General features: G+C 38.1%; 1 protein-coding gene across 1 annotated transcript in view; it reads right to left on the bottom strand.

Annotated features, from left to right (window-relative positions):
- The window catches only part of ABCB5 (ATP binding cassette subfamily B member 5), a 99,295-nt gene that overhangs the window by 39,321 nt on the left and 43,876 nt on the right, over positions 1-16,098 (bottom strand). The window contains exons 15-18 of the mRNA XM_054691917.1: positions 13,991-14,131; positions 3,067-3,210; positions 2,019-2,123; positions 1,745-1,822 (exon numbers count right to left, since the gene is read on the bottom strand). Coding sequence (XP_054547892.1) covers positions 1,745-1,822; positions 2,019-2,123; positions 3,067-3,210; positions 13,991-14,131 — 468 coding nt within the window. The remainder of the gene's footprint in view (positions 1-1,744; positions 1,823-2,018; positions 2,124-3,066; positions 3,211-13,990; positions 14,132-16,098) is intronic.

Raw genomic sequence — 16,098 nt, 5'->3', positions numbered from 1 at the left:
TTAGGATATTTGGTTAACAACAATTTCACTGGTTAAATTGGCTCAGGGCTTTGAGCCAAAAGTTTCCTGTGAACAGAGAGGAAGTTCAAAGTAATATTTTGAATAGTTAAAATTTAGTTTTTTGTTTAAAGCAATCAGACATGCAGGGAACATTTTTCAATAACTCCTGGAAATTATTAATTTCCTTGTATATGGAAAAACATAAATTCAACAGAAAACCCCAAAATAAGCAGAACTTGTCAACCACTGTGAAATGCAGAATTAATTAATTAAAATTCCACATTATTTCATCAAATAGTTGAGGTAAAGACATAAGGTGTTCATAAAAAACAAAAACAAAATTATATTACAAGTTCAAGATGAGTGAGATGTGCAAGTGTTTAATCACTTTATGATCCTTCAAGTAGATTTTTGTTTTTCTGGATTAAAGAATGTTTCCAATTGTGGAGCACAGATCAGAGATAGGACCTTTATGAGCAGAGGGTATCAGGCACCAAATGCTTCAGAGCATCAAGTTGCTTTGGGAAACCTCTCAGTTGCTTTACTCTTTGCAGAATTTTATATCTTGTTGTTCTCAAAGAGCACAAAGGCCCAGGCGTTTTGTTACCTGGTGCTCCTCTGAGTACTACTCCTAAAAGTTACAAGATTTAAAAACTGGTTTTGACAATTTGAGTGGAGTGACAACTCAATTTCTGCAAAGAAATGACCCTAGCAGGAAGCTATTTGCTTCTGCATGGTGCATTCTCGGAGAGAAAGTGAGGCAAAGGGCTCCAAATGATTACTGGCTTTCAGAGTAACCCAATACACCTCGGCCTCCTGAAGGAATTTTAGAGGTGCCAATCTTAGACATTTCTGTCAATTGCTTCCAAGACTCACTTCTCAAGATCACTACTTGATCTACCTATTTTTAGTTATTTCACAGGTGTCATTGATCAAGTGTGTGACAGGCCGAACCTGCCAGTTAGAATGATGTTATCTGAATTCAGGGCTCTTCTGATGAGGGTGGAGAGATTGGCTGCTTTCAGAAGTCTAGAATGAAGTAACAGTAAGCTGTTTATATGGATGAGAATTAGATAAATGAATTCCTCCTTTAAAAATGTTTCTCAAGAAAAATACAGGATGATTTCACTCATAAGTGAGGAAGAAAAAGCAAAGGAACTGATAAAAACAAAAGAAACCCATGAAATTCGACTGTAGAATTGAGGCTACCTAAGGAAAGGGTAGGGAACAAAAGGGGAAGGGTCTGATGGAGGATTACTGGGGCTTTGATGGTAGGCGTGATCTGATAGCATATAGTTATAGAGGTGTGATTCTATAACCCCTAAACATTATTATAGTATTGTAAATCAAAGTTACCTCAATAAACATAATTAAAAATAACGTCTGTTTCCCAAGTTATTACAGGTGTTAGCTCTCCCTTTTAGTTTGAATTTGGTTTTTCATTCTGATGGTAGAAATTACACATTAAAAGAAATATTTGTTAAAATAGATGTAAGAAGCAAGGAGTGGACTCTTCATCCTTGTTTTCTATAAGCTGTATTTTAAATAATTTTGAACTTTTTTGATTGGAAATACACATTATGTTTTGACATCAGATTTCTTGCTGCTTGGAACACAAAAAACATGCTCTTAAAATGATTAAAGGAAATATTATGTCAAGAGATTTCTTGAAAAACTAAAAATGTTCCAACATTTAAAAACATGTTTTAAATAAAATAAGAAAAAAAATCAACTAAATACTCACTTGATATAACATGGCTTTAAATGCCAAGTGTCTTAATCTCATGGTTAAAATTTCCCCTGCTCTGCCATAAAACAATCCCTGGAAAACAAATTCTACATTAATTCTTAATCTCTTTATTTCTTTGTAATATTTAGTTCTTTGTAATATTTAGTTGCTATATTTAGTTACTTACATTTCATTTAGTTATTATATTTAGTTATTGTTTTTAACTTAAAATAGCAAGTATGGCATAAAAATTATTTGTTCTTTTTTTATTTACTCATTACAAGCTTACCTGAATGAAATAACTGACAAAGCAAATAACGCCCAAAATTACAAATATCATGGAATAAATTTGTGCATCATGCTTTAATGTGTTTTTATCATCATTTTCAAACATCTGAAAAGGAACATAATTTTTTATCAGGCGATGGAGGAAAATGTAAAAGAAAGAGAAAAAAACTAAAATGTCTATTAGGATTTTTTGAATGGATTTCAACACAAGATTATATATACACTTACAGGGAAAAAAGTATGACATTATTTTATCCTCTACATTCATTACATTTGATTAAATTTTTAAAAAATTCTTTTACTTAAGTTATATAAGTATGTGATCAGCCAAAAGTGTTCTTTACCTGCTGTCATTATCACAGTATATTTTCAAAGAAACCACCAGCTTGCCTGAATCATTTCTAGTAACTTTAATAACTCAGGTTTTTTAATATCCCCCTATTTTTAGAACAGTATCTGAAACGAGATCTTTATATACATCCCTGGAAATCATTCCAAAAGTTAGTAATTATAATATACAGAACTACAAATTACAATATATGTAACATAACTATACATACACATACACATCTATGTTAACAAAGTGTAGCTGTGCAAATCTGGGAGACTGAAGAATTAAATGGCTCTACGAAGACCACTGAATTCATTAACTTTCTTGGTCCTTCGACACAATTCCAAACTCTTGTTTCCTCTCTATGAGCTTGCTAGTAATAAAAAATGCCATTGTTCGGACTAGTTGAAAGGAAAGTAGTTGTGTTTGTGTAACTTATTGCTTCAGTGCTTTGGAATGCTGATACAGCACTGGAGTCAAAATTAGAAAACAAAGTAATTTCTTTACTGATTGTCTAGTCAACAAGACCTAGCCAAACACTTCACAATAGAGCCTGGTTTATCCCCTGAGATCATTAGTTAACCTTTCTATCAATGGGTTCTACACTAAGGATGACACCAATCCTGGGTTTTCCCCTTGCTGGATCAGAGTAATCTGTTCTCCCAGGGTACATATTCTTTAAAATTGTTAAAAATGTGAGCAAATTAGTTTTACTTACAGTTACAATTTTTGCAAAGATGATAGAAAATATCGGATGAACAGCTCCATTTAGAAGAGATGCCACTGTCCCAAGAACCACAGATGGCCATTCAGGCTTATTTAATTGAAAGATTTTTAATAGAGAAACTTCAGGAAGACTTTTCTATAAATAAAATTCCTTGGTTAAAACCCCATTTTGATAGCATAATAGAACCTAGAGAAGTTAGCCAATTTTAAGGAGCAGACCTAAAATGTAAACATAATAAGCTGCAGGGTAGAAAGAAGAAATTTTCTTACAAAAATTTCCTGCTCATATTACTAATTATGACCCCCCTAAACAAAAAAGCCACCCAAAAGTGGCTATTTGTGCAATTAATCACCATTTGGCATTTCATTCAGTTGCTCTCATTAAAAAATGCAAATTAACTCATACCTGGACAGCTAAGATGCCCAGAAGAACTGACAGGTATATTCTTCTTTACTCCTATTATACTGAATGCAATTATCATACTTTAGGTTAGGACAAAAAAATCTAGGTAGGAACTAAGCAGAAAAAGTACAAAAAGTAAAAGTGATACTAGTATCTTAAGCTTGAAAGTTTTCCAGTTTCACGATCATTTACAAAATACTTTTCTGATGAGGCTTTCCTGGTGGCTCAAGGGGTTAAGACACAGTGTATGAGGCTGTCCTCAGCCTCTGCAGCACGAGTTCACGTGCTGCAGCAGACCTCTCCTGGCTTGGCCGCTGTTCCCCTCAGCAGGGTATTTCAGTACATCTTGCCTGTTCTGCTCCCTGCTCTGTCTCTGGTGGATCCTCTCACTCACTGCACCTCTGGCCTGTACCCCAGCTCTTGTATGCATAAATGAATGAGTCTTTGAAGGAAAAAAATACTTTTCTGATACTATGAATAAGAGCTTGTTGGGAATCCAGAGGGGCGGAGCAACATGGCGGCGAGGAGACGCTGCGAGTAAGATCTCCCATTAAAAAAAGTTAATAGGGAGGAAAAGCGGCAGGTCCCAGTGAGAACTGGGACACGGAAGATAAACGGGTGACTCCAGCAAACTACCGGAAGAAGAAAGTGGCCATAAAAGAGGACTAGAAGGGAGGGAAGCGCAGAACCCTGCTCCCCTCCCCCGCCCACAGAGGCGGCACTCTCCAACCTGCAGAGAGGAGGAAACAACAAACCAAAACGACCCACAAGAACAAACGACACAGCAAGCGGGACTGTGAGTGGAAAGGAACTATTGCAGCCACCACACCCCGTGAACGGGAGCTGAGGCGAACCCTGCAGGATCCGCCGCAGCGGTGAGCGAACTGCTCCGGGCGCCATTAGAGAAGAACAAAGACCCCGGGAGACGCGCACACAGCCCGGGCTGCCGGTAAGCTGGCGCGGAAACGCGGCGCGCTTGGCGCGCTTGAAAAGCAAGTGCAGACCGGGATCGCGGCTGCCCAGGTCCCCGCGCCTGCGACCTAGGCTTGGGAGACGACCTAGGCTTGCGGGGAGATGCGCGGAGGTCCTCACTGAGGTGAAGGTCCCTCCCTGAGTGAGCAGGAACCAGGCATCCAGGCACGGGAGCGGTGCAAAAGGCGCCATTCCCGCGCCACTGAACTGGGCTACAGCCCGCGTCCTGGAACTGAGGGCTTTGGAACTGAGACCTGGGGCACGAAATTAGGGGCGTGGGTTCCCCACGACGGTGGGGCACAAGGCAGACACAGCACCCCAAAGCCGTTGAGGTGTACCCTACCATCCCCGCTCTGCTCCCTGTCCCACGGGGTGGAAAATCAGCTCCCCAAGGGCTCTAGGAGAGATCTCTGGCACCACCTAGCGACTTGAAGCCAGCACAGGCTCCTGAAGGAGCTAGTGGCCAGCTGGGTAGTTAGCCCACACCGGGCCCCTTCCGAACAAGTAGTCTGAGCCCACAGGGAGAGCGAGCACCCACAGCCGGGGCAGACCAGGCGCGCAGAAGAGTGTGCCTGAGACTGGACGCGCAGGGAGTGTGTCCCACATCACCATTTTAGAACAGGGACATTTCTTCAGTAAAGACTACCTGCACAAGGCTTCCTCAGGAGCCAGAGGTGAGCAGGGGAAGTTCGCCCACGCCAGACCCCCTCTGGCCTGCAGTCCAAGCCCAGAGGGGGAACAGGAACCCACCGCTGGGGCAGACCAGGCGCACAGGGGAGTGTGTCCCCACATCGGCATTTTAGGACAGGGACCTTTCTCCAATAAAGACTGCTTGAAACTGACAGATGACTCCTGGAGGAACCAGAGGGGAGCAGAGAAGCCCACCCAAGATGCCGGCCAGTCCCAACAACACAGTGTCCCAACGCATACGGCAAATTAGAAAACAGACAGTAGGGAGGAGAAGAACCACACGCAACCTAGCAACTCTCCAGAGAAAAAGCACACCACAAAAAGAAAACCAGCCCCCAGATTGCAACGACAGTAACTTGGAAGAACTTCTGAGCCTTCCAGAAAGAGAATTTAAAATTGCCGTGATTAAAAAACTGACAAGTCATAAAGGAAAACAATGATAAGGGAAAATTAATCAACGATCAGAAGAATGAAATTGAGTCCCTAAAGAGGGAAGTAAAAGAAATGCAGGAGATCAAAGAATTAGTGGAAGAACTAAAGAATTCTGGGAAAAGCAATGAAAGCAGAATTGATGAAATGGAAGAACGAATAAGTGCTCTTGAAGACACAGAAATAAAAAGAACCAAAACAGAAAAGGAAAGAGAAGTACGAAGGAAAAAGAATGAAGAAAGACTTCGGGAACTATCTGACTCCATGAGGAAAGGAAATATAAGAGTTATAGGAATACCAGAAGGAGAGGAGAGAGAAGTAGGAACAGAGAAAATATTCAAAGAGATAATTGAAGAGAACTTCCCAAATGTGAAGAAGGAGCTGAAAATTGATATACAAGAAGCAAGAAGAACACCAAACTTCCACGACGAAAGAAAAAATACAGCAAGACACATAATAGTAAAGCTCCCTAGAATCCAGGACAAGGAAAAAATAATGAAGCTGGCAAGAGGGAAGAAACAGATAACATTCAAAGGAAAGCCAATCAGGCTGACATCAGACTTCTCCGAAGAAACACTACGGGCAAGGAGAGAGTGGAGGGACATAGTCAACAGACTCCAAGAAAACAGATGCCAACCAAGAATACTCTATCCCGCAAAGCTCTCCTTCCTCTTTGAAGAAAGAATATGGACCTTCCCAGACAAACAGAAACTCCGGAATTTCATTGCAACTAAACCCCCACTCCAAAAAGTACTACAAGGAGTCCTAAAGCCAGAACCTCAGAGGGACGAATAACAATGAAAGAAGGCCAAAAAAAAAAAAGTTATTAAAAGAATAAATAAACAAAATCAAAGGAAAGACAAACACAATGGCAAATACAGATGTTAACATATCAATATTAACTCTAAATGTAAATGGACTAAACTCTTCAATAAAAAGACACAGAGTTGCAGCCTGGATTAAGAAACAAAACCCAACCTTTTGCTGTCTCCAGGAAACACATTTAGCTACAAAAGATAAAAATACGCTCAAAGTTAAAGGATGGAAAACAATCCTACAAGCAAATGGACCAAAAAAGAAAGCAGGAACAGCTATACTTATATCAGATAAAACAAATTTCAAACTCAAAAAGATAAAAAGAGACCCCAATGGTCACTACATTATGATCAAGGGGACAATACTTCAAGAAGAAATAACGCTCATTAACATATACTCACCAAACGAAGGAGCACCAAAATATATCAGACAACTGTTGTCCTCTCTGAAAACAGACATCAGAGAAAACACATACGTAGTGGGAGACTTCAACACACCACTATCAACAATGGATAGATTAACAAGACAAAAAATAAGTAAAGAAACCAAAGCTCTAAATAAGGACCTAGAGCAATTGGGCTTAACAGACATCTATAGAACACTAAATCCCAAAAAAACAGAGTACACATTTTTCTCAAGCGCACACGGATCATTCTCCAGGATCGATCACATACTGGGGCACAAGACAAACATCAACAGATACACCAAGATTGAAATCATATCAACCATCTTTTCTGACCATGAAGGCATCAAACTAGAAATAAACCATAAAAAGAAGGCAAGGAACTTTCCTACCTCATGGAGATTAAAAACCACACTACTGGAAGACCACTGGACTAATGAGGAGATGAAAGAAGAAATTAAAAAATTTTTTGAATTGAACGACAAGGAGGACACCAATATCCTAAATGTATGGGATGCAGCAAAAGCAGTAATAAGAGGAAAATATATAGCAATAGAAGCTCACATCAAGAAACAAGAAAGAACTCAAAGAAACAACCTAATCTCGAAGCTCAAAGATCTAGAAAAAGAAACAACAAAAAAACCCCAAAACCAGTAGAAGAAAAGAAATAATAAAAACCAAAGCAGAAATAAATGAAATTGAAACTAAAAAAACAATCCAAAAGATCAATGAAACCAAGAGCTGGTTCTTTGAAAAAATCAATAAAATAGACAAACCCCTAGCCAGGCTCACAAAGGAAAAAAGGGAGAAAGCACAAATAAACAGGATCATCAATGAAAGAGGAGAAATCACAACGGACACAGCAGAAATCAAAAGAATAATCAGTAACTACTATGAACAGTTATATGGAAACAAGTTTAACAATCTAGAGGAGATGGACAAATTCCTACAACTCTACAATCACCCAAAGCTAGATAAAGAAGAAATAGAACACCTAAACAGACCAATTACAATTAGCGAAATTGAAATGGTAATCAAAAACCTCCCCAAAAACAAAAGCCCAGGACCTGATGGATTTACAAATGAATTCTACCAAACATTCAGAGACGAATTAGTGCCTATCCTTCACAAACTCTTCCAAAAAATTGAGAAGGAAGGGACAATACCAAACACGTTCTATGAAGCCAACATTACACTAATACCAAAACCGAACAAGGACAACACAAAAAAGGAAAACTACAGGCCAATCTCCCTAATGAACACTGATGAAAAAATCCTCAATAAAATTTTAGCATCAGAATCCAACAATGTATCCATAAGATAATTCACCACGACCAAGTAGGATTCATTCCAGGGGCACAAGGATGGTTTAACATCCGAAAATCAATCAACGTTATCCAACATATCAACAAAAAGAAATATAAAAACCATATGATAATATCAATAGATGCTGAGAAAGCTTTCGACAAAGTGCAACACCCATTCATGATAAAAGCCCTTGAAATTCTTGGGATACAAGGAACATACCTCAACATCATAAAGGCCATCTATGACAAGCCAACAGCCAGTATCATTCTCAATGGTGAAAAGCTGAAAGCAATTCCATTAAGATCTGGAACAAGACAAGGATGTCCACTCTCACCACTGCTTTTCAATATAATACTGGAAGTCCTAGCCAGGGCAATAAGACAAGAGAAAGACATCCAAGGAATCCAAATAGGAAAAGAAGAAGTCAAACTATCACTATTTGCAGACGATATGATATTATACATAGAGAACCCCAAAAACTCCACAGAAAAGCTAATTCAACTCATCAATCAGTTCAGTAAAGTGGCAGGATACAAAATCAACACGCAAAAGTCAGTAGCCTTCCTATACACAAACAATAAATCTGAAGAAGAAGAAATCAAAAAAACCATCCCTTTTGTTATTGAAACAAAAAAAATCAAATATTTGGGAATAAATCTAACAAAAGAGGTAAAGGACCTATACAAAGAAAACTATAAAACACTGTTAAAAGAAATAGAAGAAGACACAAAGAAATGGAGAGACATCCCCTGCTCGTGGATTGGAAGAATAAACATTATTAAAATGGCCATTCTTCCAAAAGCAATATACAGATTCAATGCTATTCCAATCAAAATTTCAATGTCATTCTTCAAAGAAATAGAACAATTATTGATGAAATTCATATGGAATCACAAAAAACCCCGAATAGCCAAAGCTCTCCTGAAAAAAAAAGAAGGGAATGGAGGCATTACACTCCCAGACTTCAAACTATACTACAAAGCCATAATCATCAAAACTGCATGGTATTGGAACAAGAACAGACATACAGACCAATGGAATCGAATAGAAAATCCAGAAATAAACCCACAGATTTATGGTCAACTAATCTTTGACAAAGGAGCAAAGACTATGCATTGGAGCAAAGAAAGTTTGTTCAATAAATGGTGCTGGGAAAACTGGGTCGCTACATGCAAAAGAATGAAGCTTGACCACTACCTCACACCATACACAAAAATCAACTCAAAATGGATTAAAGAACTAGACATAAGACCTGAAACCATAAAATATATAGAAGGAAATATAGGCGAAACACTACGTGATTTGCACATCAAAGACATCTTTACAGACACATCACCCAAAGCAGTGATAGTGAAGGCAAAGATCAACAGCTGGGACTACATCAAATTAAAGAGCTTCTGCACAGCAAAAGAGACAATAACAAAAACAAAGAGAAACCCCACCAACTGGGAGAACATTTTTGCACCCAACACTAATGATAAAGGACTGATCACAAAAATCTGCAAAGAGCTGATGAGACTCAACAACAACAAAGAAAATAATCCAGTCAAAAAATGGGCAGAAGAGCTAAAAAGAAACTTCTCTGAAGAGGAAATGCAAATGGCCAACAGGCATATGAAAAAATGTTCAACATCACTGGCCATCAGGGAAATGCAAATCAAAACTACCATGAGATACCATCTTACACCAGTGAGAATGGCACATATTAAAAAAACTAGCAACAACAAATGTTGGCGAGGGTGTGGAGAAAAAGGAACTCTTCTGCACTGTTGGTGGGAGTGCAAACTGGTCCAACCACTGTGGAAAGCTGTGTGGAGATTTCTGGACCTACTAAACATAGAGCTTCCATATGATCCAGCAATTCCACTCCTAGGTATTTACCCAAAGGACACAGAAACATCAATTCCAAAGAACACCTGCACCCCTATGTTTATAGCAGCACTGTTTACAATAGTTAAGCTTGGGAAACAACCCAAATGCCCAAAAATAGATGACTGGATCAAGAAGATGTGGTACATATATACCATGGAATATTACTCAGCATTCAAAAAAGATAAACACATGCAATTTGCAGCAACATGGATGGCGCTGGAAGGGATCATGCTCAGCGAAATAAGCCAAAAAGAAAAAGAAAAATACCAGATGGTCTCACTCATAGCAGGAATCTAGAAAACTTAAATAAGGGACCAGGAAAATGAATAACTATAAGAAAGTGAAAATCAAAATCAACAAAAAACTATGAACCAGAGACACTTTTTTGGGGGCGGGGGCGGGAGGGGAGGGATTGGGGTCAGAATGGGGGGGCTGCAATTGTATGGGGAATATAACAATAAAATTTATTATTAAAAAAAAAAAGAGCTTGTTGGGGAGTTCCCATATATAAGCAAAACGCTTCAAATATCTGGGCATAGTCCTTAAATGTAACAACTTTCCTTATCTTCCCCTGGGAGATGATGCCATTTCTTATCTTGTAGGATTGTTTTTAGAATTACATTTAACTCAGTATTTGCAAAAAATAAGTACTCAATAAATGTTAACAGTTGCTGATGTTATTATTACAGAGTAAGGATCACATTATGCAAAATCCCAGCTTTTATACAGAAAAAGCACATTTGTGAGCAGCCATTCTGTATCTGTCAGGTCTTCTGGGATGTGTGAAGAGTGACACAGGTAGTAGAGGTTATGGTGATTCGAGGATAAATACAATAATGACTCCTCTTGCTTTTGTCTGAGAAATGTAGTGGATTTATTTCAGAAACTTAAAAAATCTTGTGAAAAAGCTCTGTGAATAGGAAAAGTAGACAGTGAACTACCATGCATTTCATGTTAAAAACTTGACTCTGTAGCCTTACCCAATCTTGAAGGTATATTGAACATATTCAATATTAGTGTAATGGAACTAAAAGGAATCTGCAAATCTTATTTCTACCTCCTCCTGCATCACAGTACCCAAATCATTTAGTCAAATTGTTGGGAATATTAACTTTTGAAATCTCATAATGAATTTCTCTTAATTTTTCTGTATTAGTGTATCTTCAATAATAGGCTTTTTGTTGTTATTGTTAAATACATATTTCTATCTTTAGTGAAATGTAGTTGGGTTCTTGTAATGCTCTATTATGTCTTGGGCTTAATAAAACTATTTGTAATCATAAATTGTATTTTCACACCCTTTTTAATAATTGCTAACCCTCCCCCTTACCTTTGAAAAAATACTACGTTGAGCACAAATGAGATCATAATAATGTGCTTAATAATGTCTCTTTCTCAATAAACTGGAATTTATAACTTAAAAAAAAAAAACTTCCTCATGGAATTCACTCCTGAAGTAATAACACTTAGGAACCTAGCAACCAGAGAAATCTTCAGAAAAGACTATAAAATGGTTTATAATTCTTGCTTTAATTTTAGTCTCAAGTATAATGTAAATGCTATTGTTTGAACAATATAACTTTTAAAAATCAAATTAAGATCCATCTTCAGGATTACTATAGAATCCTGAAAACTACTTAGTAGTTTCCCTAGTTATTTACTAATTATTATTGACTAATTATCTTTCCTCCTGAAATTTTCTGAATATTATTGTTATAAGGAGCCTCACTTTTCAGATAGGTGACAGTTAGAAATCAAAAAAGCTGAATACCAACTCTTTGTTGAAAACTGAGCATGGATTTTCTTGTTTGCAAAATTACCTCACTTAAATTACAAAGACAGTGAATGTAGGTAGGTCACGAGAATAATCTTTTTGCCTTTGGGAAAATATATAGCGAGGGTTAAAAAAATGGGTATTACTTAAATAGTGTTATTAAGATAGAAAAGAATAAAATAAGGCAAAACCAAAATGAAAAATTTCAGTAAAATCATGAAAAACTCTGTGCCACCTAAATATGCTACAGGTCATATAGCATGTTTTAAGGGAATCTGACATAAAAATATAGGAAATTATAGTCATCTTGTAGAAATTATAGTCATCTTGTAGAAAAGGATTTTCAAAAGTTAAAAAAATAGAATTTTAAATTTCATCTGATATATTTTAGAAATTTATTGAGTTACAATTTTCATACAACAAACTATACACATTTAAAATGGCCAGTATAATCCACTGGGTATATATACCACAGCTTTTTTAGCCTAAGTGTCCATTGAAGGGCACTTAGGCTGTTTCTATAGCTTGGCTACTATAAATAGTGTTGCAATGAATACATGAGTGCATATATTCCTTTGAATTTGTTGGGTAGATACCCAGAAGTGGAATTGCTGGATCACATGTTACTTCTGTTTTTAATGTTTTGAGAAAAATCTATACTGTTTCTATTGAGACAGGACTAGGATACATTCCCTTCAAGAGTATACAAGGATTCCCTTTTTCCACACCCTTGTCAACACCTGTTTCTGGTCTTTTTGTCATGGACCATTCTCAATGTTTATGGTGGTATCTCACTGTGGTTTTGATTTGCATTTCTGTGATTATATGCTGTGATGTGTTTGTTGGCTTTCTGAATGTTACCTGGAAATTATCTAGATTTTCTTTCATTTTTTGATTGTTTAATTGTATGAAGTCTGTAGATTTTAAATATTAACCCCTGATTGCATATAGGGTACACATTTGGTAGTGTATCATTTGGTAGTGTATCATTTAGTTTCTTTGGTTGTGCAGAAGGCTTTTAACTTATAGTTCCATTTGTTGGGCCTCCCCGGTGGTGCAGCGGTTGAGCGCTGGGTTGCGAAGCTCCCCGCGGCCTCTGCGGCGCCGGTTCAATCCCTGGCTGCTCCCCGGCCACTGGAGGAGGGTCCCACACGGTGCGCAGACCTCTCCTGCCGCCCGCTGCTCCCCTCAGCAGTGTACTTCGGTCCTTCCGCCTGCTCTGCTCCCTGCTCTGGCTCTGGTGAATTCTCTCACCCTCCCGTGCTTCTGACTGTACCCAGTGCATGTATAAACAAATAAATAAAATACGTGCCTCTTTAAAAAAAAAACAAAAAACAAAAAACTTATAGTTCCATTTGTTTATTTTTGCTTTTGTTTCCCTTTCTGTGTAACTGAGTCCCCAAAGATATCCCTGAAGCCAATTCAAGGGCTGTTTTGCCTATTTTCTTCTATGTATTTCATGGCTTAAGGGGTTATTACATCCAAATCTTTAATCCATTTTGAATTAATTTTTGTGTATGGTGTGAGGCAGTAATCTAGTTTTATTTTTTAGTATATGGCTGTCCAATTTTCCCAACACCATTTTTTGAAGAGATTTTCCTTTCTCTACTGTATGCTCTTGGGTCCCCTACAATAAATTAGTTTTTTGTATATGGTGGTATCTGTGTCACACTTTTCAAGTCACTGTTTATTTTTTATTTTTTTTTTAAAGGAGAACTCTTTTGTTTGTTTGTTTATTTATTTATTTATACAAGCACTGGGTACAGTCAGAAGCGCAGGAGGGTGAGAGAATTTACCAGAGCCAGAGCAGGGAGCAGAGCAGGCAGAAGGACCGAAGTACACTGCTGAGGGGAGCAGCGGGCGGCAGGAGAGGTCTGCGCGCCATGTGGGACCCTCCTCCGGTGGCTGGGGAGCAGCCGGGGATCGAACCGGCGTCCCAGAGGCTGCGGGCAGCTTCGCAACCCAGCGCTCAACTGCTGCGCCACCGGGGAGGCCCTCAAGTCACTGTTTAAATGCGTGGTTTGCCTCATAGGAAAGAATAATGTAAGATCCTCGTGAGAAATTTTTTTTGTTCCAACAATGACATAGACGCAGTCTTATTTGAGGACCTCTTCCCTATAGTGTCAACTGATGCTAGAGAGAAGTTAAGCTAATTTTTTAATCAGAACTAATTTTAAATATTATAAAGATTAAATAAAAATTCATTGGGAAACATGTGGGAAAATGCTTGGTGATGGTTGAAACGTTACCTTTTTATATTGGATGAATTCCTCAGACTTGTCAGTAAAGTCTTTCTTGATGCTATTTATAGAGCACAGAGGAACTGAGCTGTTATTTTTTTCAGTAGGATATGTCATTAATTCCATATGTTCATCAGCTTTTTTCATGTCCTTAAATGAAGAATAATCATATTACTACTTGAATAATACCTTGAATAAAAAACTCCAAGGAACTTTATTAAGCATTCCTCTAACACTGCTACTAAAAAATGGAAGATTCTTGTGCAGTTTTGCTGAAGATTTTGGGCTTGATAGAGAGGCTGTAAGATAAACACATACTAAAATGTTATTGACTAACAACAGCTTACTGTGCCCTCTTAAGATCTGCATAAGTAACTGGAGAAAATTATGACTTAATCTAAAATAATTTTTCATTAGCAGGGACAGATCTTAGCATAGAAGCTTTATGAAGCAGATGACTTAAAAGTGATTTTCTGGTCCAACCACTATGGAGAGCTGTGTGGAGATTTCTGGACCTACTAAACACAGAGCTTCCACAGGATCCAGCAATTCCACTCCTAGGTATTTACCCAAAGAACACAGAAACATCAATTCCAAAGAACACCTGCACCCCTATGTTTATAGCAGCACTGTTTACAATAGCTAAGCTTTGGAAACAGCCCAAATGCCCAAAAATAGATGACTGGATCAAGAAGATGTGGTACATATATACCATGGAATATTACTCAGCATTCAAAAAAGATAAACACATGCAATTTGCAGCAACATGGATGACGCTGGAAGGGATCATGCTCAGTGAAATAAGCCAAAAAGAAAAAGAAAAATACCGGATGGTCTCACTCATAGCAGGGATCTAGAAAACTTAAATAAGGGACCAGGAAAATGAATAGCTATAAGAAAGTGAAAATCAAAATCAACAAAAACTATGAACCAGAGACACTTTTTGGGGGTGGGGGGCGGGAGGGGAGGGATTGGGGTCAGAATGGGGGGATTGCAATTGTATGGGGAATATAAAAATAAAATTTATTAATTAAAAAAAAGTGATTTTCTAATTCCTTTTTTTCTAACTTTTTTTCTGGAGCTTATCAATTTATAACATGTAGCTAGGCACTTAACTGTGAAGCTGGTCCTGGGTTTGACAGATCTTAGGAGAGAAGAATGCTTTCCAGACTTGCCCATTCCAAACTGATCAAAAAGCAAATTTGGTGGGACCAGCTTGTTTAGAATAAGGAATTCCAAAGAAGTTATGTTAACCTTGAATTGCTTAATTCATAGAACAGGTGACAGTGCTCAATGTCTAGTTCTTGTTTTCTCTAATTCAGAGAAGTTTTAGAATTTCAGACAAGTTTTAATGAAATATAGGAGTTATATATTCTCTGTACATCTGAGTATGGTATGAGTCATTTTGTGACTTCCCCATGAAAAGATGTGAGGAAGGGGAGAAGACAGAAATGAGCCCAGTTAGGATGATGTCAACTCAGGGGAGTAGAAATGGAAAGATATAGATGGATTTAGAATTGCAAAGAAGAAAATGCATATGTAAGGCTTCTCAGGATACTGTGATTCTTTGAAAAGCTTAACAACTGTTAATCAGTCATTTCAAGGTACAATGAACTTAAACCAGTCTTATACTATGCTAACATCTTTTTTTTTTTTTTTGAAGATTTATTTATTTATTTATTTATACAAGTACTGGGTACAGTCAGAAGCATGGGAGGGTGAGAGAATTCACCAAAGCCAGAGTGGGGAGTAGAGCAGGCAAAAGGACCGAAGTACACTGCTGAGGGGAGCAGCGGGCAGCAGGAGAGGTCTGCGAACCATGTGGGACCCTCCTCCGGTGGCCGGGGAGCAGCCGGGGATCGAACCGGCGCTGCAGAGGCTGTGGGCAGCTTCACAACCCAGCGCTCAACCACTGCGCCACCGGGGAGGCCCTATGCTAACATCTTTAACCAGATATTCTCTTATGCTTTTGCTTTCTTTGTTCCCATACAGTTCCCTACCAAGAAAGAAATCTTTTATTTCTCAGCTATGATTTCATTTTAACAAATGTGTATAGAGGAGTATGTCTATAAATAATTACCTACATTATAATAACAACATTAATTTCCATGGTTGAA

This window comes from Talpa occidentalis, unplaced genomic scaffold (assembly GCF_014898055.3).
Source record: "Talpa occidentalis isolate TD23 unplaced genomic scaffold, MPIMG_talOcc4v2.1, whole genome shotgun sequence".
Classification (NCBI taxonomy): Eukaryota; Metazoa; Chordata; class Mammalia; order Eulipotyphla; family Talpidae; genus Talpa; species Talpa occidentalis.
Note: the sequence above shows the minus strand (reverse complement) of the source record. Positions and strands in the feature narration are given on the sequence as shown.